Raw genomic sequence first — 20,913 nt, 5'->3', positions numbered from 1 at the left:
CACATCGCCCCCTCCTTCTCCTTCCCCGCCACTCCCTTCCTTGCCAACGGTGGCACCAACCAAACACGCCCCCTCCCCCCAGCATGGACAAAGCCAAAATCCGATTCAAATAAAACAGAGTAACATAAACTGGGTCACTGTGACTGAAAAGTAAATGAGCTTGACTCCTGGGGCTGACTGCTTGGGCCATGCCCTTTTTTCTGGATATTGTTCTATTTCCCCATCTAGCCTGGAGGTCTCCCACCCAAGTTCTAACCAGGCCCAACCCTGCTTAGCTTTCTGAGATCAATCAATGAGGGTTGGGGCTGCTAAGTCACCTAGCCAGGCCCCTCATATGGTAATGCCCCATTTAGCTCCTCCTTCCCTTCCTGCCTGTAGGGACATGGTGGCGCTGCAGGTTAAACTGCTGAGCTGCTGAGCTTGCCAATTGGAAGGTCGGCGGTTTGAATCCGCGTGACGGGGTGAGCTCCCGTTGCTAGTCCCAGCTCCTGCCAACCTAGCAGTTCGAAAACATGCAACTGTGAGTAGATTAATAGGTACTGCTTTGGCGGGCAGGTAATGGCGTTCCGTTTAGTCATGCCAGCCACATGACCATGGAAGTGTCTACGGACAAACGCCGGCTCTTCGGCTTTGAAACGATGAGCACCGCCCCCTAGAGTCGGACACGACTGGACTTCATGTCAAGGGAAGCCTTTACCTTTACCTACCTCCCTTCCTGCCACAATGGCAGCTTTGTGGGGAGGTGTCGGGGGCTGCCTTCGGGCAGTCCTGAAGAGACAGAGCTCTTACAGACCATGAAGCACGGAGCCCTTATGGTGCTTACAAGAAGAGGGGAGCAAAGGATGAGTGATTCCTCTGCCCCGCTCTGCATCCTAAGGAAGCCTGGCATCTGCAGCCCCAATGCCGCTGAAGGGCAGCCAGTTCTGGAGTCTGCCTGAAGCCGTGCCAGGTGCTTGCAGGAACTTACCCCAGGCTCAGTTTGATGGCTAATCCCATTCTCAGTAAACAGGATTGAAAGAAGGAAGAGGATTGAAGGATGAAATGCAAAACAAGAGCGAGCCAGCTAAGTGGACTGTGGGCTGGGATTTAGTTGACAAATACTGGCTTAGCCACAATTTGCATGAACTCCAAGGTAATTAGATTTAAGCTAATGCAGTTGTGGTGCAACGGTCTGTCAGGTAGAGCGAGGCAGATCTAGTTCCAGCTGTTCTGTGGATGCTCTCCCTGCACAGCCCACCCTGCTTGCTGGACCCTCCTTCGTCCTCTCCCTGCATTTCTCCTGCTCTCAGTGCCAAAACTCAAGATGCAAGTTCTTCGGTCCTTGTTAGTGGCAACTGTTTATTCTTGGCTGCACAGAACTGGTTGATGGCAGGTTTGCAGCATCTGAGCAAAGGAGTGTGTGTGTGTGTGTGAGAGAGAGAGACAGAGAGCGAGCGAGCAGGAGAGCGTGCACATTGAGACCACACATCTGATGTGTGAAGTTCAGGGAGTTTCCATCAGGCAGCCCACAGATGCCACTTGCAATGTTTCTTAGACAGCCTCCATCTGCCAGATATGCTAATCTGGGGACACGAATCAATAGTCTGCCCCCACAGCACCCCAGGCCTGTTTTCATTGCCTGCTTTTCTTGCATAATGTCTCAAAGGTCTAGCAGCAGGAGAGGGTAGAAGTGTTGGCTTGTCAGAATCCTGGGGGATGGGCAGGATGATAGAGTTTGGCCAGGGGATTATTTCTTCCAGGTCTGGGGATTATAAGGCCTTGCAGAGTCATGGCTTAGAGCCTACCTAGATCTCTAAGTGGCTGGCCTACCAAAACATAATATATGATGAAGGATAAAGAAAGCCTTGACTTAGGTTCAACTGTCGGTCCCCATCTGAATAACCTCACATGGTTCTCTTGGCAAGCATTTGGAAGTGGTTTGCCACTGCCTTCTTCCTAGATGACTTTTTGACTTTCCAGTCTAGCATACAGCCCTGGGATTTCTAACTGGCTTCCCATCCAAGCACTAACCATGCCCAATCCCACTTAGCTTCTGACCCCAAGGAAGGTTGGTATATGTAACGAGAATAAAAGCTGAGGTAGAAATTCCAGAGCATGGATACCTTCTGTCAGAAGATCTTCACCTAGCTCCCTACCCAACCCACTTTGGAGATGTGGACACGTGTCTGGATGCATATATGTGTGCAGTTGTACACAACAGCAGATTTGTGTGTGCACAGGCACACTCTCTCACTTCTGGTCTCTAGTCTGTTAAGAAGATGGACCTCCAGTTCAGGCCCAATTGGAAGAGCTATTGCCAAAGTCAGAAGGACTTTCTTCTCCTGTCTTCAGGTTTGTTGGGGCAGCCAGGCAATTGTTGGTCCAGCCAAAGCCAGGGATGACCACCTGCTGCAATTCCATGGGAGCTTCAAATAGAAAGGTTCACAGAACTGTGCAACAAAGGAGATTTACGGAAATGACGTATAATTTTCCCAATTTATAAACTCTCTTTGGCACTGAGACACACAGGAAGATGTTTTCTAAGCTCAGACTGTACAGAACCTGACGAGAGAGAAGTTTTTATTCGTTCCACAGATGGGTGTACAGAGAAAACAAGTTCTGGCTCACACCCAACTGGTTTGGTCCAAAATCCCTTCCATATTTTCCATTTGGCTGGCACTTTCTCCATAAACTTCCTTAGGTTTTTGGCTTTGTTCTAATGCAACTTTCAAGATCTCTGTTTCTGTTTGCCAACTGTCTGAAGAGCATAAACTTGGAGCGTGTCATGCTGGTATTTATTCTTGGGCAACCTTGTGCTACTCAAATCTCTTGTTGCTTCAATAGTGACCTAAGCAGCCCTAGAAGTCCTTGGGAAAGCCAAGATCTCAGCTGCCGAAAGAGGCTGGGCCGTCACTCCCCATGGAGTCCACAAAAGCAATAAAGGTGGAAAAATACCCATGAAAATGGATATCAAAAGCCAGATACAAGATAGATCAGCAGGCGAGTGGTCTTCCATCACTTCCTGAAAAACTAGATTTATCATTTGTGGTGGGACAGCCCTCAATTAAAAAGGTTTAGTGAGGATTCCTAAGTGATGGCTTCCAACTTCATTGATGGAGTCATGGGGTTCCTGCTCAAAAGGAAGTGATGTTGGTGGCTTCTCTCACCTCTGAATGGTTTCAAATACCTCTCTCAACAGGTGCCAAATCTGTTCCTTTGGCTTAATTTAATTAAACAGGAGAGATGGATAACAGGGAATGTAAATTAAGGGATGAAATGATCCAGGCAAAACAGTATGACGCTGCATTCTGAAAAACGTGTTATCAGCTTCCAGGTTCTGACAGGAATTGACTAATCAATGGGGTAGAACCAATATAATACCATAAGTCCCTCTCTGGTGCACAAACTTTAGGGCACAAAGAGGCAGCAACCCACAAAAAAAGAAGCAGGATGTCTGCCTTAATTTCCCCCCATTCACAGACTGAACAAAGTTCAGCAAAGCGACTGAATTTATGTTTCAATGTCTCAGTTTGCCTTCTTTTTTAAGCTGTGCAGAAGGACCAGGCGATGAGGTATTTGCAAACAAAAAGCGATTTCCCCCTTGAGTCTCTTTTTGTCTCATCTCATCCTCTTCTCTTTATTTTCCTGTCTTTTTTTTTAACACCTCTTGTCTGGTGCTAACAGATGGGGAAGAGGAATTGCCTCTTTTTGGCTGCTGGCTTGAATTTAAGAAAGCTTGGGAAACACCACATATTAGATGCAAGTTTGGAGGGATGGAGAGCATGTAAGCATGTCTATATCTATAACTGCATCTCTATCCATATCTTTATCTATTATTATTATTATTATTATCATCATCATCTGCCCTATATCTAGATCTGTCCAACTCTGAGCTTGAATGGGGGTGGGGGCATGTCATGTTCACTGTTTCAATGTGCACTGTACATCGTAACTTTTCACATGCCATGGTGCTGACGCGCGTTTATGGTGGGAGGGAGCTGCTGTGAAACATTGTGCCAAGCTCTGCATCTGTGGAATGTGTTTGGGTTATGTGCTCCACTCAAGGACTTTTCCCGTGGACCATCAGGAGCCGTTAGGAGCACCTGGGATTGTGAGCCTGGGAAGATTCTACAGGGGGAGGGGTCTCGTTTGTACCGAGGGTTTTTTAGTTTGCATTTGGCGCACTTTCATCATTCTCAGCTTTCTTTGTGATCCTGCATACTATTCTCTAATAAATCAGATATCTTTATGAACCTGTTCATGAGTCTGATGGTGTTTTAGGATAGGCAATCCTTACAGGCAGCATCCAGATCCTCGCCACTTGCAAGTTGATCCTTTGCTTTCTTCTGCTCTGCTAACATCAGATTCCCACCCAATTAACATCTAGGGTTTGCCAGGGCTGGTTACAAAATATGGTTGGTCATCCCAACACCAATTTTGCTTCACACTCTTGGATCTAGTGCTAGATTCAGAGGAATTCCCTGGCCGTGATCTCCAGAGGGGAAGCAGAAGACTTCCACCACCACTGCCAAGTCTGATGCATTCTTTCAAACTAGAGGTGACATCCTAGCCTCAGAAGCCATCTAGCTTTGTTTGGGCCTGAATAGTACTGACTACTGCAGTCATTCTAAGAATGAGAGGCTGGGTTGTCCCTTTGGGAACGATCGGCTTTGTTTCTCCTTCTGACGAACACCTACAGAAACCTAGTGGCAAAGCCAACAAGTGGAGCACAAGGCTCTCGCAAGCACAAAAGGACTCGGAAGACGTTTTCTGAAAAGCTTTGGCTGCAGATAAGGAACATAAGTGGGGAAGCTTTTCTCAACTCCCTCTGGTCCATGAACACTGGCCTGATATTGTTCCAGATGTCACAAGAAAGGTTCCCCAGAGGTAGAAAGGGACTTGGTCCCCTAATTACCCCATCTAATGAGAGACAGCAATGTCGACAAGGGAGAAAAAGAAAACTTAAACATTCCAAACTCTTCTGGACTCTTTTCTAGCCCCCCTCACACAACCCCCCCCCAACCTTTCATTACTTTCCACAAGAGATCAACAAAAAGGTCACCTGCATGATTAATTTAAAACACTGTTCAAAATTCATTTCTGGGAGAAGTTGCAGAACTAAACCAGATAATAAAACAGCCTTCCACAACCTCGGTCCTCTCCAAAAGTGGACACTTCCATGCTCCAAATCCTCAGCAGTGACCACATTGCAGGGGAATTCTGGGAGTTGACCTCTGCAGCTGGAGGACGCCCAGGTGGGGACAGGTTGCTGTGAGAGTAGGCATCTTTTCGTTGGTGAATCTGGGGAAGCCAAGCAGGTGATGTGGAAGACGGGCTTATCCTTAGCTCTTCCTCATAAAATTCAGATTCTACTATTGATTATCAGATACCGGGGCAGCCTGTTCCTATTCAGAGAATATTTATGTCTCTGTGCAAGCAGCCCCCGTAGTGTGGTAGGTACTAACTACGATGGAGAAATTGAGGCATGCCATGTAGTTATAGGATAGTGACCCTATTAAATGAACAGCTTATGGGGTGAGAGTGGATAAAGGATGTGTGTGTTCTCTCCCTTCCTTTGTTCAGATCTATTTTGGCTAGAGGGCCACTGGGGTAGTAGGAAGGATAGGGTGGCTTCTACACAGACTACTTCTATCTATAGTATTGTCAGACTTATAAGATAGACCTGTCAAGCCTCCCAAGTAAACCAGACAGGAAACATGACCAGATGAGCTAATTCTACTTTATTGTAAGGCTGCATTAACAGAATCTTGCAAGTCTGAAAGTGCAACTCTCCCGCCTTCTCCCTTACAGCCTCTTGGCAAGTCAGGGAGAGTCCCTTCTGAGCCTCTTTCTCCACCCATCATGCAGCGGTGGGCTCCTCCCTCTCTTCTCTGACCATTCCCTAGGCAGCATCTCCCCACCCCACACCCGTCTCCCAAGGTCATTCCTACATACCATTACAAGTACGGCTGGTTGTGTGGAATCAACTCAGACCTTGAACCAACTCATCATCTGGCAATTGAGGGTCCCTGTATTACCTTCTAATCTGCCAGCACAGACCCTTAGGTGAAATAAATATTTCCACCCTCTCATAACTGCCATGTTTTGGGGAGAATGAAAGTTGATTTTCTATAGACTGAAGAGCTCCCCATGCAGTCAGTCTGCTCTTCCACCTGCAGAGTTTCTCAGGTGAAAAAGGGTCCTCCTTTGTCATTTCCAGAATGTTTGTATATTAAGAAAACAGAAGGGGCCTGTTTAGTCAAAGCAGAAGAACTGCATCCCTGTCCAAGCGGTAAAGATCATTATCGATGCTGTGAACACTACTTTTTAAGAGATTACAGCAGAAGGATCTAAAGTGCTCTAGGAAACATCAAATGACGGATCTACAGAAAGCCTTCACCAAAGATGGGGAAGTTGGTGAGAACAGTAAACAACTGTAAGTTAGTATTCTAAATGACTAGAGCAGTGTTTCTCAACCTCGGCAACTTTAAGATGTGGCTGGGGCTGGGAGTTGAAGTCCCCACATCTTAAAGTTGCCGAGGTTGAGAAACATCGATGTAGGGTATAGGCTGCTGACGTTTTGGTCTTTATAGTATACCTGACTTCATTCCATGTTTAGACTGTAAAGGATACGTGTTAGTGGGAACTTCTGCCCTAAAAGAACCTCTGCACTGTTTTTGTCAGCTTGTGTTAGTTTGTCCATCTAGCTTTAAACATTTGAGATTCTTTCTTGTAATGTTGACAGTGGGTGATGCACAAAAATGGTGCAGTGGTTAGAATGGAACGGAAAGGACCACCTTCCGCCACGGAACCTCCCTGGTGACTTTAGACCTGCCCCACCCTCATCCCAGCCTTGTGGCAGGAGAAAAGGAAGAGCTACGTGATGTGTGCCACCTCGCACCTTTAGAGGAAAGGCAGGGTATAAATCAAATCAGAACAAATCAATAATCATGACTCACCTTCCAAAATGGAAGTGACTAGTGAAATAAAACGGAAAATTGCTTTTATCATTCTAAATCTACTCTCTTCCATTGGAACATGTATTCCAGGGAGAGAGAGGATATTTGACTGGACACTCGGAGTGGAAGGGTGATGCCTGAGAAGAGAAACTGGAAAGCAAAAATTAGCAGTCACGGTTCAAGACCAAGTTGGACCATTGCACTTTGGAGGGTGCGGAAAGATCTTGGCTTGCAAGGGCAGGCTGATGGGAACACTGGGCTGAGGGGTTCCAGAAGTTCAAGAGAATGACTTCACAGAATTGGCCCAAGACAGATGAAGAGGAGAGACCTACAATGTGAGGGGAGGCAGAACACGCAACCAGCTAAGAAGAACTCTTTCTACATGAAGCATGGTTTTGTCCATCCCAGAGCCGATCTTTCTTGTGTTATTGATACTGCTTGGAAATCAAAATTTCCAAGGGAGCTGTTTCCCTGAAGGTTTGTTGGGCCTTAGCAACAGGATCCTGGCTCCAAAGCTAGCAAAGAACAAGGTGAGGAAGAAAGAAAAACCCTCCTTGGAGGGATAAATTTCTCAGAATAAGGAAGCAAGTTGAGAATAGTGATACTATATGACCAGCCAGGCCTCTACATGTTCCTCATCACCTGGGTCCTGGTAGGCTGAAGAGCAGGGCCCCCTTTTCTGGCCATGCCATGGATGGTGCTGCATTCAGCAGGTATCAACCAGTCATTTTCTTAAGAATTTTTGTGGTTACTGTACCCCAGGCTCATTCTACAAAACTCCAGTTGGGGTTCTCACCAGCACTCAGAAATGCAGAACTCAACCACTTCCACAGCAGTAAGAACTGCACACATACACACCGATTTCATCAAAAACGCACCAGGAAACAAAACACAGTACTGAAAGACCCCTGAGGACTACACAATGATAATCCCGTGCATAAGAAAGATATCAGAACATACATCAGCAGATTATTCCAGCCACTCCGTGGCCCATGTGCCCACAAAAACTCTACAAAGAATCTTGTGGAAACCTAAAGAGGACCTCCCTCCCACCCCCACAGGAAAGAACAAACATCATACAGAACATCAACTCTCTGGGTTGCAGACAGGACACCTACTATACCAAAGAATCAAAGAATGTATAGCTGTCATGAGGACAACAACAGCAGCAAAGAAGCAAGAGGAGAGGGACCTGACAGCCACTGACACCCTTGGACTGGACCACGTGTTCCACGGGGAAAATACAGAATAATTGACCACACTAATAGGAAAAGAGCTGAGAATTCCTGGAAGTCTGGCACTCCAACAAAGGAGCCATCAACAAATCAATGAAACTGGATACCGTCTCCCACCTGGCTCAGTGTCTGATTCAAACCATACACAACAAATTGAGAGGTGGACCAATCAGAATAGAGCTGGCACCAGTCCCAACCACCAATCAACTGATACCTCCCAGGAAACTTCCAGTCATCAACCAACCCCACAGAATTCAAACTGCAGACGGACTCTCATTCCTGCAAGGGGACCCCCGCTTCTGAACCATCATGCTAAGGAAGCCTCACTGGAATGCAAGACATAACTTCTGCAAAAAACTTGATCTCTATTTGGTATTGATCTCCCTAAGCTCCAAGAAGCAAAACTAAATCTGTACATTTTCTCTACCTAAGAACTGGCTCCCTGGCCAGTGTAGACCCTGAGCCAGACACAATCAGATATTGACTGATCAGGATACATGCAGCAGTTTGCCCTAAATCTTTCCTCTCAAGCTTCTGAATGGAACTAGATTCTGTGACATCAAGCCTACCCAGCTGGCAAGCTCAGGAAACAGGAACCACTTGGATTTCTGGAAACATCTGTATTGTTAGTAGATCAATGCAACAGAATCTTGAAAGCCCCCCAGAGCAATTCTCCAGATCAACTTACACCAACCTATAATACCTATACCATAATTAAGCCAGAGTTTCTTTCTCATTCTCCACCCTCCCACCCCCTCCTGACTCAAGAATCTCTTCTGGGATGGTGCTGTTTCCTCCCTTAACAAAGGTCTGCTAGACATTCCATCAACCATGGATTCAATCTGATGATTCTGCCACCGCCTGAAGAGAGTGAGGGAACCTCACCAGGCTTTGACTCCCAACAGAAACACTAAAAGTGAGGAAAGGCCCAGGAAAATAGAGGGAGTTCAGACCTAATCCATCACAGTTGGGGCTCTTTCTGTTTTTTTAATGTAGGACTCATGCTAATTAATGCTGTGCTAAGATCAGAGCTCAGTAGAAACAGCAGGAAAGACAACAAACAAGGGGAGGGGTGGAAAATTAACATAGGAGAGTATTTTGGGAGCCAAGTTCTTAACTGCAAATGAAATAATACCAGATTTCTTTTCTTTTCTTTTTTGGTCAGGAACATAAAGCAGAATTCAAGCAGACCTCATTAAAACAAGGCTTAAGCTTGTCAGGCCTTTGGCCTCCAACTTGCTTAGCATATTTCAAGGATTGTTTCCTTCCTCCTAAGGTGGCCCCTGAGGTCCTCAGTGGAGCTTGCTCTGGATCCTTCTGTTATCAGAAGGGATACAGATGGAGACCTGGATATATCTTTTTTTCTGACTTAGGAACTTTTCTCCCAAGAACGCTTGCCTCATGCTAATATCCTTTTAGTACTAAGAGGAAACATCCTTATCAGCCCAGGATTTTAACATTATCCAGTCACAGGATAATAGTCTTACTTTGCTTTCATGGTTTTAAGATTTGAGAGGTTGCTTGCACCTGAAAAATGCTATGCAGACATTGAAATAAACTAAATCAGTAAACCATAGGAACAAAGCAGAGCAGTCACAAGCCCTTCCATTAAAATCCACTTAGTGGTTCTGCACTCAGAGGCAGAATGGCCACGCCTGGTGGGCCAGAACCTATCATCTCCTGAAAGGGAGGTTTGCAACAGCAGCAACTCCAGGGTATAAGAACTGCCTCCTCCTCTTCCATCCTGATCCAGGCCTCCCATTCCCCCAAACTCAGGGAAACCCTGAGCTGCCTGATATTGAGACCGGGGCTTCCGATTCCCCCATTAAGTCAATGAGCCTGGGGAGTTGACTCATTTGCAGTGCTCCTCACCTCCTCCGCACTGCACCCCTGGAGGCAGGCAGCAGCAAATACAAAACAGGAGCCCAGTTTAGATGTTGGTGAAGGCCCTGAATAGCCAGGGCCCCCAGAGGGACTCCCCAGGCAACAGAGATGCCCTCCCAGCCAGTGCTGGGTTTCCAGCCTTCCTTCCGCATCAGGGACGCTCTCCATGGTCCTGAATGTCAAGCTCTGGTCTAGAGACACGCCGAGAGTACACAGTGGGTACGTTCCCAAGCACAAAATGATGAGAAAGTCAGTTTGTTTGTTTGTTTGTTTGTTGCATTTCTTCACCGCCTATCTTGATGCAATGACTCTGGGCGGTTTACAAGTTAGCCCTGCAGGATGTTCTTAGCCACTCCAGTGGGACCCTTATGGGATCCAAAGACATTCCTGGAAATCTATACTCTGTCGGAGATGGCCAGTTTCCAAATTACCTTTTTTTAAAGTTAAAATTAACATCTTTTTTTTTTCTTTTATTAAAAGTGGGATAGGGAGGCTGATGGGTATCAGATTATCCAGCCCTGCCCTCGGGGGTCCTTGTGATGCTGCCAAGCGATGAATCCGCTTTGCTCCCTTTGACCATCATGCTTCATTGTTCCTTGCTTGAGCTGTTGCTGACCGGATGAATGTTTACGTCTTTAGTTCTGCATTTTCCTAACCCTGCTTTCCAAACATGCTTACATTATGGCAAGCAAAAAGTAATGCCTGCTGGTCTACAATGGCACATTCTCCACAATGAGATCAATCCCCCTTTTCATCCAGGCAGGCGCACATGCACACACTTACAGACACTGACACAGACACACACTATTCAGGACAGAAAAAGCATATCCGTGGCATCACAACTGTAAGTAAGGGAACGCTTCAGCCTCCCAGGACACTTGTTTAGGACCTCCAAAGGCAGGCTCGACATAAAACAGCTGCCATTTTCAGGTTAGATTGATATCTTGCCTTTCTTTCAGGAACTCAAGAAGGCATACGGTATTTAACCCTCCCTCCTCTTATTTTCCTCACAGCAGCCATGTGAGGTAGGCTAGGCAAAGGTGCTGCCCCAAAGTCATCCAGTGACCTTCCATGGCTAACAGCAGATGGGAGCCTGTCCAACCCCTTTGTTGCTACGCCATAATGCCTAAATAATTGCTTACCCACGGATAAACCACCACTGTTTGGGCTAGCACAGTGTGCTAAGCCAGAATTCTGGGAGTTGAAGTCCACACATCTTAAAGTAGCTGAGGTTGAGAAATGCTGTGCTAAGCTGTGAAGCTGATTTACAGATCACAACAGCTGGGTTTACAAGCACCCTAAACCAGTACCAAACAAACCACATTATGGGCTATACGAACCAGGCCTTTGTCGTCTCATTAATGGCTGTGCCAGTTTTGTAACGTTAGTGCAGTTTCCCTATCAGAAGATGGAGCTGAGTGCTTACAAAGTTGGCAGAGTAAAACATCTCCACGTTCAGGATGAAAATGAGAAGGAGGAAGAAGTTTGGGAGTTTTGCCTCAAGGGGGATGTGATGGAGCATTGAATTGGGCCCACTCCTGTCTTGCTACTAAGCTACACGGCACCCCTCCTGTCTTGTTGTCTGTTTGGGAATAACCCTCTTCTTCACTGTGAAATCCATGGAGAAAAAATGAACTTGATCACAAGCAGCCAGCTCTTGCTTGCACATGCCACTAGGTGGCAGCCTTGCATTGCCAAACTGCAACTGTCCTGCAGTTGTAGGTACCCTCAAGGGAGGAAAACCCCTTTCTTAAAACAGAGGATGATAAGAAACAGCCCCACCACCGCAGCATAAAAGTGGTCCGGTGCAATCTGAAATCCAGCCAGGCACCACCTTGGCTGAACGTGTGCTGCCACGCCAGTCCCAGCTAAAATCAGAGCGGTACATTGCCAAACATTTCCATCAGAGCTGACTTGGACCCAGAATATTGGGCCCGTCTCTCACATGAAGGCTGCTTAGGAAAAGCTTTTTTGCACCCTCTCGGATGAGCTGCGATGGAAAGAGCAATGTTCCAGGGAACTGTCAAGCACCCTGGCAGTTATGCACGTCAGCCTGCGCACACAGACACACGGGCCAGGCTGTTTTCCCTGTAGCAGGGCCACTGGCTCAGTGCCAGCTGGAGACATTCCTCAACCACTGAGCCACTCTGTTGTCTGAAACCCAACAGGACTGCCCACCAGGCTGTGTGGTCTTTCACTTGGCCTAGAGCAGTGTTTCTCAAACTTGGCAACTTCTAGATGTGTGGACTTCAACTTCCTGAATTCTCCAGCCAGCATGGCTTGCTAGGGAATTCTGGGAGTTGAAGTCCACACATCTGAAAGTTGCCACGGTTGAGAAACACTGGCCTAGTGTGTGGACAAGTCCAAACTTCCACACCACCTCATAAAAGTCTTATGACTGTTTTGATGTTGAAGAAATCTGAGTGGCACCTGACCAGGAGAGCCCACTGCCCCACCCAGGAAATCCCACTCAGGCTTTCTTAGTGCAGATACAGAGGAGGCCCCTCTGCAGCCAATTTAAGGAAGGCGCTCGCTGCCTAGGGCAAAAAAAGAGCGGGTGGCTGTAAGCAGGAGGCCCTTTCAGTGGAAATCCCTCTTTCTAGAGACACTGCTAAGTCTGGCTCGGGTGGGGAATCTACCCCCTGGATCCAGAAAAATATACAGAAAATAATTCTTTATTTGCCCCTGGCTGGAATTTGGGGGTGTGGGTGTAAAAACATGTTTGGACTCCATAAAGCAGGCCAACTAGGGACCAGCCAGACAAAAAGTTGTGCAAGCAAAATGCCATTTTCCCTTCCTCCCTCATTTATTTTTTGATTTGTACAATGATGTATACCCCACCCACTTCACGAGGACTCAAGGCAGTTTACATTAAGAATAGTAATAATCAATAAAAGCACCAGGAAACAATCCAAAGTGAACTAACGAGGCAGCCCAAGTAACATCAGCGACCAAACACTATTGTATTAAATGAATAAAGTTTAAATAAAAAATAATAATAATTAAAAGCCATATTTGGATGGTGCTTTAAATCGGAAAACTTCACATACAGTTTAATATTTGATATGTAGGTAGTATGTTTATAATTTTCTTTTTTCTCATTTGATTTCATATTCCTTAATTATTTTATTTTTACTTTTGCTTATACTTTGCTTTTGTATTTTCTTGGGGTAGTCAGCTGTGATTTAAAAAAAATATGTTCAAAGTTTTCCCCCCCAAATTTGTATTAAAATAAAGTTTAAATTAAGAAAAAAAAGTTTTAAAAAGCCACATTTGGAGGGTTACAGAACATCTCAAAAGACAGGGTGGTAGTGTCATGAGTAAGGATGGCGAGCAGCATTTCTTGGTTTTCTGAAGACATTTCCAAATGTCTCTCCTTAATTTCTTGTTCCTCCCTCTTTCGATGGGAGTAGGAGTTTGTTAGGATTGATGTCCTAACAGCCAGGAAACACGCTGAGACAAGGAACTGGTCTCTAATATTTATTGCTAGTACTTAACAGGAATCCTAACAAACTGAAGAAGCGTGGGAAAACCCAGCCATATAAACCCCAAAGGTTAAGGCGGGCCCGATCTGTGTCTCTTGGAATGGCTGAACAATTCATCAGTGCTACGCATGCGCTTGACAGTCTGGATGGGAGCCCCCTGCTCGCCATCCTTACTCATGACAGGTAGGGAGTGGACATGCCACCTTAAGGACGCAGCCAGCTTGCTTGCTTATTTATTTATTTAGATGATTATTTTTTAAAATATCCCGCCTTTATTATTTTTATAAATAACTCAAGGCAGGGAACATACCTAATACTCCTTCCTCCTCCAACAGCCCTTCCAGATGCACTGGAGATACTGTCCTGACTCTGTCCCGCTGCTTCAATGATGCCGGCCTATTTGGAGCCCTGACTGGGGTGCCAGTTGCTGTCGACACATGTTCAGGCCCTCTGTGCCTGCCAAAAACCTGGCCTAATTTAGTTAACATTTCAAGGGGGGAAAAAAAATAATTTCAAAACGAAATGATTGAATTTGAGAATGGTATTCCAAAGAGAATTCGCAATGGATGCCCCTTTGCTGCATTGCGGCTTTGTAATTTCTCTGCGTTGATGTTAGTATGAATAGGCTAAGTCAATAACGAGATCATTCCCCCTATGAGGATCCAAATAACTGAAGCTCATGTGTGGACTTTGTTCGAGTCAGATTTCTTCACCCATCTAATTTGGGGGGCGGGGGGGGGAGAGAAAGGGAGAGATAGGGACAAAGGATTATGCGCTTCCCCTTCTCTCTGGGTGGGATGTGGGGGGGCAGTAGCAATGGAGCACAAAAGCTTTTCTGCTCAGTCCAGACACATTTTGATTCCTGACCCCCAAAATATCCTTATGAATATTTCATTTCTTCAGCTGTCCATTCCTGAAATAACTAATGTCAAGATTAAAGAGACAATCAGCTGGAGGGAAGAGGCTGGTGCATCTCGTATCTGTTTGCAAAATCAGTGCAATCCTCAGTGCTTGCTTTCATTAACCCCGGAGCCAATCTGTGGCCCGTGCCAAATTACTACCGAATTGGGTCTGGATAAATTGTCTAAGCCGAGCTTTTACCCTAAGGCAGGATTTGCAGCATTAAGCAATCTCCACCCTGCTTGTTAGCAAAGGAGAGGCCCCCTCAACCTGCATCTGAGCAAACAGCACTCTTGTACATGCAAGCCGCTGCTTCCCATTCCACAATCCAGATGGCTCAAGCAAGTGAGCCAAGCCACCAGCTAAGGGAGGCGGGTTGCACAGCTCACCAGGGCCATGGGGACAGAGCAAACCACTAAACTATTGTTGGAAAGTGCTGTCAGAGGGCGATAAGGGTCAGAGCAGGAACAGAGTTGGGGATCACGACGCAGCAGAATGCAAAGCTGATAGAGCCAGTTTTATCAGCAGCTTCTACACGAATTTGTGGCACCAGCTCCTAACAGAAACTCAGTTTTCGGGCATGTGCCCAGAATGTCCAATGGCTCTAATCTAGACCATGCATCGACACAGCACCATATGGCTGTGCTGTTGACGCTGGGCTTTTGACCAGGCCTATATTGCTCCTTCTGCAGGAGGTCTCCTTTTAGGCACAAGGTGCATTCAAATTCAGTGAGCGTTGATCCCTTGCTTAACCTACCATCTGACTCGCCTCCCAGCAAGGAGTCCAGAGCCGGGCTGGTGTAGCGGTGAAGGCACTGGACGAGAAACTAGGAGGCTATGAGTTCTAGTCCTCCCTTGGACAGGGAAGCTGGCTGGATGACCTGGGGCTGGTCCCTCTCTCTTAGCCCAGCCCACCTCACAGGCTGGTTGTTATGGGGAAAATAGAAGGAGGGAGCATTATATCCACCTCCTTGGGTTGTGCAAATAAAGACAGGATATAAAGCTAATAATGAACAAGGTAAATAAAGAAGTAAACATTGAAACTGTCCAGCTGAAGAGCTGATCACTTCCAGCTCCACTGTGTTACCCCATGCAAATAACAACGGCAGATTTCTTTTTTTACACCAGGAAAACCCTAACAGCAACAGAACGAACAGCCTAAATGAATGTGTGAACAGGCTTAGGAGCCAGACCCAGTGATTCTGGTGACTAGAGAAAGCTCTTAGCACAAGGTGGCCACCGTACCCCTTCCAGATGTCCCCACCCTCCACCCCACCCCCACCCCCAGCACCGCAAGCAACACCATCTCCTTCCTCCCACCTTGCAAAGTCCAGGTCAGCCTCCCGTGACATTGTGATGTTGGTCAGGTTCTGCTGAAGGATGAAGATGTTTCGGCACATCTTCTTAATCCCGGATTCGCTGATGCGCTTAAAGTACTGAGCCCCATTGATGAGAATGCAGGAAATCAAGTGACCCAAACCTTGAAGAGACAGAGAAATTGTAGCAATGGATCACATCTAGATAATCGGTCAGGAGGAAGAAGTAAACAGTAAATTATATCTGGTGTTTCTTAACTGGCACAGAAAATAGGCACGCCGTTAACTTCATCCCTGCTTAATTTCTTTTAGAGCAAATATCAGCAATTCCTAGTGCATGTTTGCAGTTGAGCATTTGTTTGTTTGTTTGTTGGTATTAGGGTGCAGGACTATTATTGTCGATGCTCCCATTTGCATTCCTCTGCTCAGCATTCAGCAAATTTTTAAAATAAACCTACCTCACCCCCCAACCCCACCCCCCAGTGGAAGAACAGCAACATTGGTAAGAAAATAACTCAGGAGCAAATGCTGCATAAAGTTATTCTTTGCAAGGATAATGTTTTTTTTTAACTCATTGTGGCCCACAGTGAGCCTTTGGGATGAGCAGGGCTTCACATTGAATTATATCAGGCAAATCAAGTCTTTTGTTGCCCAGTTCTGAACAATGATGCAGCTGTTATACCTGAATGTCCATCTCCAGAAGCACATTTCTGATGCCCTACTTACTGTAATTTCTTTTCTGCTCTCCCAAAATGTAAAAATGACAAAGGGAAACAGTCAGAGATGTCAGAGTGAAATACAACACAAATTTTTCCAGATCCCCCAACTCTGGTTATTGAAATCCTCCCCATACAAGGGGTATAACTTCCCTAAAAGCGTTCAAGGCTCAAAGCATCCTTTCAGATTTCACACTGAAGGGGGAAAATTCCACGCATATACCATGTTTTTGATATGCCACAACTTTCTTTCTACAGATGGAATTTAACCAAGGGGTTTATAAACACCGCCCCAGAAGTGGAACAGTCCAGTCATGGATATACCAGCTCCAGGGGAATCAGCCCAGCCAAAGGGCAGCCATTATGAGCTGATTTCTTAACCCAATTTGACCCAGCCTGCAGTTTCATTCCTGGACCAGTAAGGCCAGGCTCCACTGAAAAGAAAGCAACGTTGGCAACTTTGCCCACCTCCCTGGGGACCCTCCTCTCCAGGCTTCTGGAAAGAACCAACCTTCAAATATGTACTGGAACTTGTGCTGCTGCAGGCTGGCATTCATGGCTTCTTCCACGGCACTGATGTCCTTATTGAGTCGTACCACCAGGGGGTCATAATCCATGCTTTCTACGTTGGCCACGATGGCATAGTTTCCTTGCTTAGCCAAAGGAATCAGGTAGTGGAAGCAATGGACCCTGTGGAACAGAAGGCTGTTGAGACGGCAGCACTCTTGTCCTGTTAAGCCAGCCTGAAGCTCTGGGTGCCAGCCAGAGCGACGAGGCCATGGTGGAATTCAACTTTCCTGGGCGAGCCACTTTTTAGACACCAGGAAGCTGAAGCAACGTGGAAGATTCCCAAGGCTAAGGGAGGGTTGCTTTGCATCCAAAGGGTGCCATATTGACTCTTCAAAAGGTAAGCGCATAATTGCTGATTTAAGGAAAACTATGGTGTGGACCCCAATAGACCTCAAAGATGATCTCCCTGGGAAAGAAAGGTGCATCAAGGCCTCTGGAACTGAGATAGGACTTTTCTCATTTAAACCAAGCTACTATAAATGTCCAACTCACTTGCAGGGTAAGAAATGCTTCGCCTGGTTATGTACTAGAATTGTCTCTCTACTTGTCTATAGGATGGATATAATTAGTAGTCTAACTATAGTAGACCACTATTAGTAGACTATTAGTGGTCTAATTATAGTAGACTACTACATAGTAGTCTAATTAATTTGTTTTGTACTTATGCCCGCCCACTCCCAGCAAAGCCAGTGGTTACCCTTGATGCTTCTTTTATGGACTGATTTCTCCTCTCCTCCTTCCTGATTGAAACTCCTGATTCAATCCCTCCCATCTTGGCCTGTGGTGGCTCAGCTCCCAAGTATCTTCAAGAGCAGTGTTTCTCAACCGTGGGAACTTTAAAATGGGTGGACTTCAAGTCCCAGAATTCCCTAGCCAGCCATGCAGGCTGGGGAATTCTGGGAGTTGAAGTCCACCCATCTTAAAGTTCCCAAGGTTGAGAAACACTGTTCAAGAGTGTCTCTTTCAAGCTGAACCAGTCCATCCTCCATTCATCTTGGGCAGGGATGCTTGGGTTCCCCCCATATGTGAGTTATGTGGGGATGAGAGAGGAGTGGAAAGTGTTTTTCCATTGTTGCCCCATCTCTCCAGACAACCAGTTCCCTGAAGTTTCGGTCAGCAACATAAAACAGGCTTCTCAGAAGTTGGGGAACAGGATGGCAGGTTGCAAAAAAATTACAGACAGAGAAGATCTGCACCTTTTTCCCTGATCAGGAAAACAGATAACCACCTCTCCAATGCATCAGCGGATGGTTAGCAAGAGGATCAAGAAATTATCTGTCTTAATAAAGAAAAAATGGGTGCTAAAGTAAATACTTGTGTCGCCAACATCTCTCTATTCTCTTTCTTCTGGTTAAAGAAAAAAACTCGGTGAGATTCTTGCTTTAGGGTGCTAAGCAGCTATACTAAGGACCTGGAGGGTGTCCTCTCGGATAGTATATAGGAAGACCATTGAAACAGAGGTATTCTACAGAACTTTTCATTTGCAAGGATTGTTGCCTTGGTCGTGGACACCGAGTTGGGTTAGTGATGGTTTTACATCAGTTTTCATCTATTTATTGATTGATGTTATCATATTGGTAAGACATGACTGCTAAGATGGGACCGGTAATGCTCTGTTAAATGTGAACGTATGTTAGACAACAGATGCAGTATATTGTCCCTTCATTCTCCCTTTAAATATGAGTGTGTGTTAGTTAATAGCCGTAGTATTATTTTCCTTCAATTTTTTTCTTTCTTGATCGTATAGTTTTAGTAAACAACATTACTACTTTATTACTGTTTATTTTTTGATGTTATGTAAATAAATTTAGAGCTCTTGCACTGAAGTTGAATTCCTTTTATGTCTAATCGTAGGTAAAGGTAAAGGTTTCCCAGGACATTAAGTCCAGTCGTGTCCGACTCTAGGGGGCGGTGCTCATCTCCGTTTCTAAGCCTTAGAGCGGGCGTTGTCCGTAGACACTTCCGGGTCATGTGGCCAGCATGACGACACGGAACGCCGTTACCTTCCCGCCGAAGCGGTACCTATTGATCTACTCACATTTGCATGTTTTCGAACTGCTAGGTGAGCAGGAGCTGGGACTAGCAACGGGAGCTCACCCCGCCGCGTGGTTTCGAACCGCCGACCTTCCGATCGACAGCTCAGCGGTTTAACCCGCAGTGCCACCGCGTCCCATTGTCTAATCGTACTTGGCCAATAAAATATTCCATTCCATTCCATTCCATATTTAGAAATGGGCAGGAGCTGTTTTGGATCAAAGGCCGTAATTAAGTAATTTTAGTATTTTCAGAATTCAGGAAAAGTTGTACCAGCTGATTATAAATATGCAAACTGGACTGGGTTTTGTCCAGAGGAAAACTAGGTGAGATAAGGAAGAGATTGACTGTCATGCTTCGACACTTGTGGGAATGTCCAAGGCACATCTGAACTGAACTGAACTATAAAAGGAAAATGTTGTAAAGTGTGTCAATGACATACATTTATGCAAATGGGCCCAATTTCCATAATGCATCCCAATTACAGATTATGGGGTGGGTAGTTGCCTTGATTGCTTGAATGAGGCAGCTCTGAAGCAAGGAGTTAACACCGGGAGGGAAAGAGAAAAGGCAAATATGCATCTGGAAAAACAGCCTGTCCTTGCAGCAGGGAGAGAAAGTGCTCTCCAGAGCTGGATGTGGGCGATGGATCCTGGGCCAGAACTGGAGAAGCACTGTGCCAGCAATCATATCTGATCAGAGAAGGAAGGTCACATTGTTAGCTAAACCTCGGGGGTGGAGGGGAGGAGATGGCTGGTGCTGCTTATCTGCTCCTTTCTGTACCTGACGGACACTCCAAAGTCTAAGGTGAGCACCCTCCTCAAAGACAGTTGGCTTGATTAGGCCACACCCATCTGTATCTGGAACTAGCAAGTCCACCTCAAGAACTCCCACAAGGCTAGTGTTGCAAGAACACAGAGGAAGGGAAGCACCGGGCAAGTCCAACTTATGGAGAGGGCTTCTTTTCTAGACCTTTGGAGTAAGGTGGGAGAGGTCCTACCATAAGGCAGGCAAGATGCCCATTTGGCTGTCCAACCTCTGCTCTGGGGGATCCAAGAGTCCGCCATGAAACCAACAGGGACCCAGTTGTACAGATTGGGATCTCTCCTCCCCCTGGAGAAAGATGCTCTCCTCCAAAACATTTCAGCAGTTCATCATCAGCATCCTGAACTGTGATTAAAATTAGCCAGGTCTTCTCTAAGCCCAGGAACCAAATCCTACACTTTCAGGTTCTGGTTAAAGAGAAACCTTAATTAACTCTCTTTCATAAACAAACCGCTTAGCTACTGGGCTGGGGATTTTGCCGTAGGAGGATGTTCATTCTCCCAAGGCTGATTCCCAACCTGCAAACTGTTCCCCACCCCGGTAGCTAAGCAGTTTGTTTGCCCCCTCCCCAAGCTGGACGGCTTCCGCCCTGGCCCCAAATTCCCGGACGCAGGAGCAAGACGGCTCATGTTGTCCCCTCCGAGACCTCCGCCACCTCCGCGCTGGTATGTTTGCATTGACCTTGGCTCCACTTTGGCATTAAGGTTTTCCGAAAACATTGCTGATTGCACAGCAGGAAGCCTGATTTTGCAAAATGCATCTTGGAAGCCATTAACGGTGATCTGTGGCTGCTGCCAGATCGCTAAAAGCCCCCTGAAGGTAGGCCTTTCATTTAAGAAAACTGCCTGATAAAGGTGACATTCTGAAAACAGAAATAGCAGCTTGCTATCTTCTGTTTAAAGTTCAAATTGAATGATAACAACAACAACAACAACAGTATTAACCATCATCATACTGCAATAGTTGTCCCTGGTGACCTCATGGATCTCTAGCTTTACTGGGAGCAATAC

General features: G+C 46.1%; 1 protein-coding gene across 1 annotated transcript in view; it reads right to left on the bottom strand.

Moving 5' to 3' along the window:
* The window catches only part of EXOC4 (exocyst complex component 4), a 387,317-nt gene that overhangs the window by 12,396 nt on the left and 354,008 nt on the right, over nt 1-20,913 (bottom strand). The window contains exons 16-17 of the mRNA XM_063308928.1: nt 16,986-17,164; nt 15,763-15,922 (exon numbers count right to left, since the gene is read on the bottom strand). Coding sequence (XP_063164998.1) covers nt 15,763-15,922; nt 16,986-17,164 — 339 coding nt within the window. The remainder of the gene's footprint in view (nt 1-15,762; nt 15,923-16,985; nt 17,165-20,913) is intronic.

Source organism: Candoia aspera, chromosome 7 (genome assembly GCF_035149785.1).
Source record: "Candoia aspera isolate rCanAsp1 chromosome 7, rCanAsp1.hap2, whole genome shotgun sequence".
NCBI classification, from domain to species: Eukaryota; Metazoa; Chordata; class Lepidosauria; order Squamata; family Boidae; genus Candoia; species Candoia aspera.
Note: the sequence above shows the minus strand (reverse complement) of the source record. Positions and strands in the feature narration are given on the sequence as shown.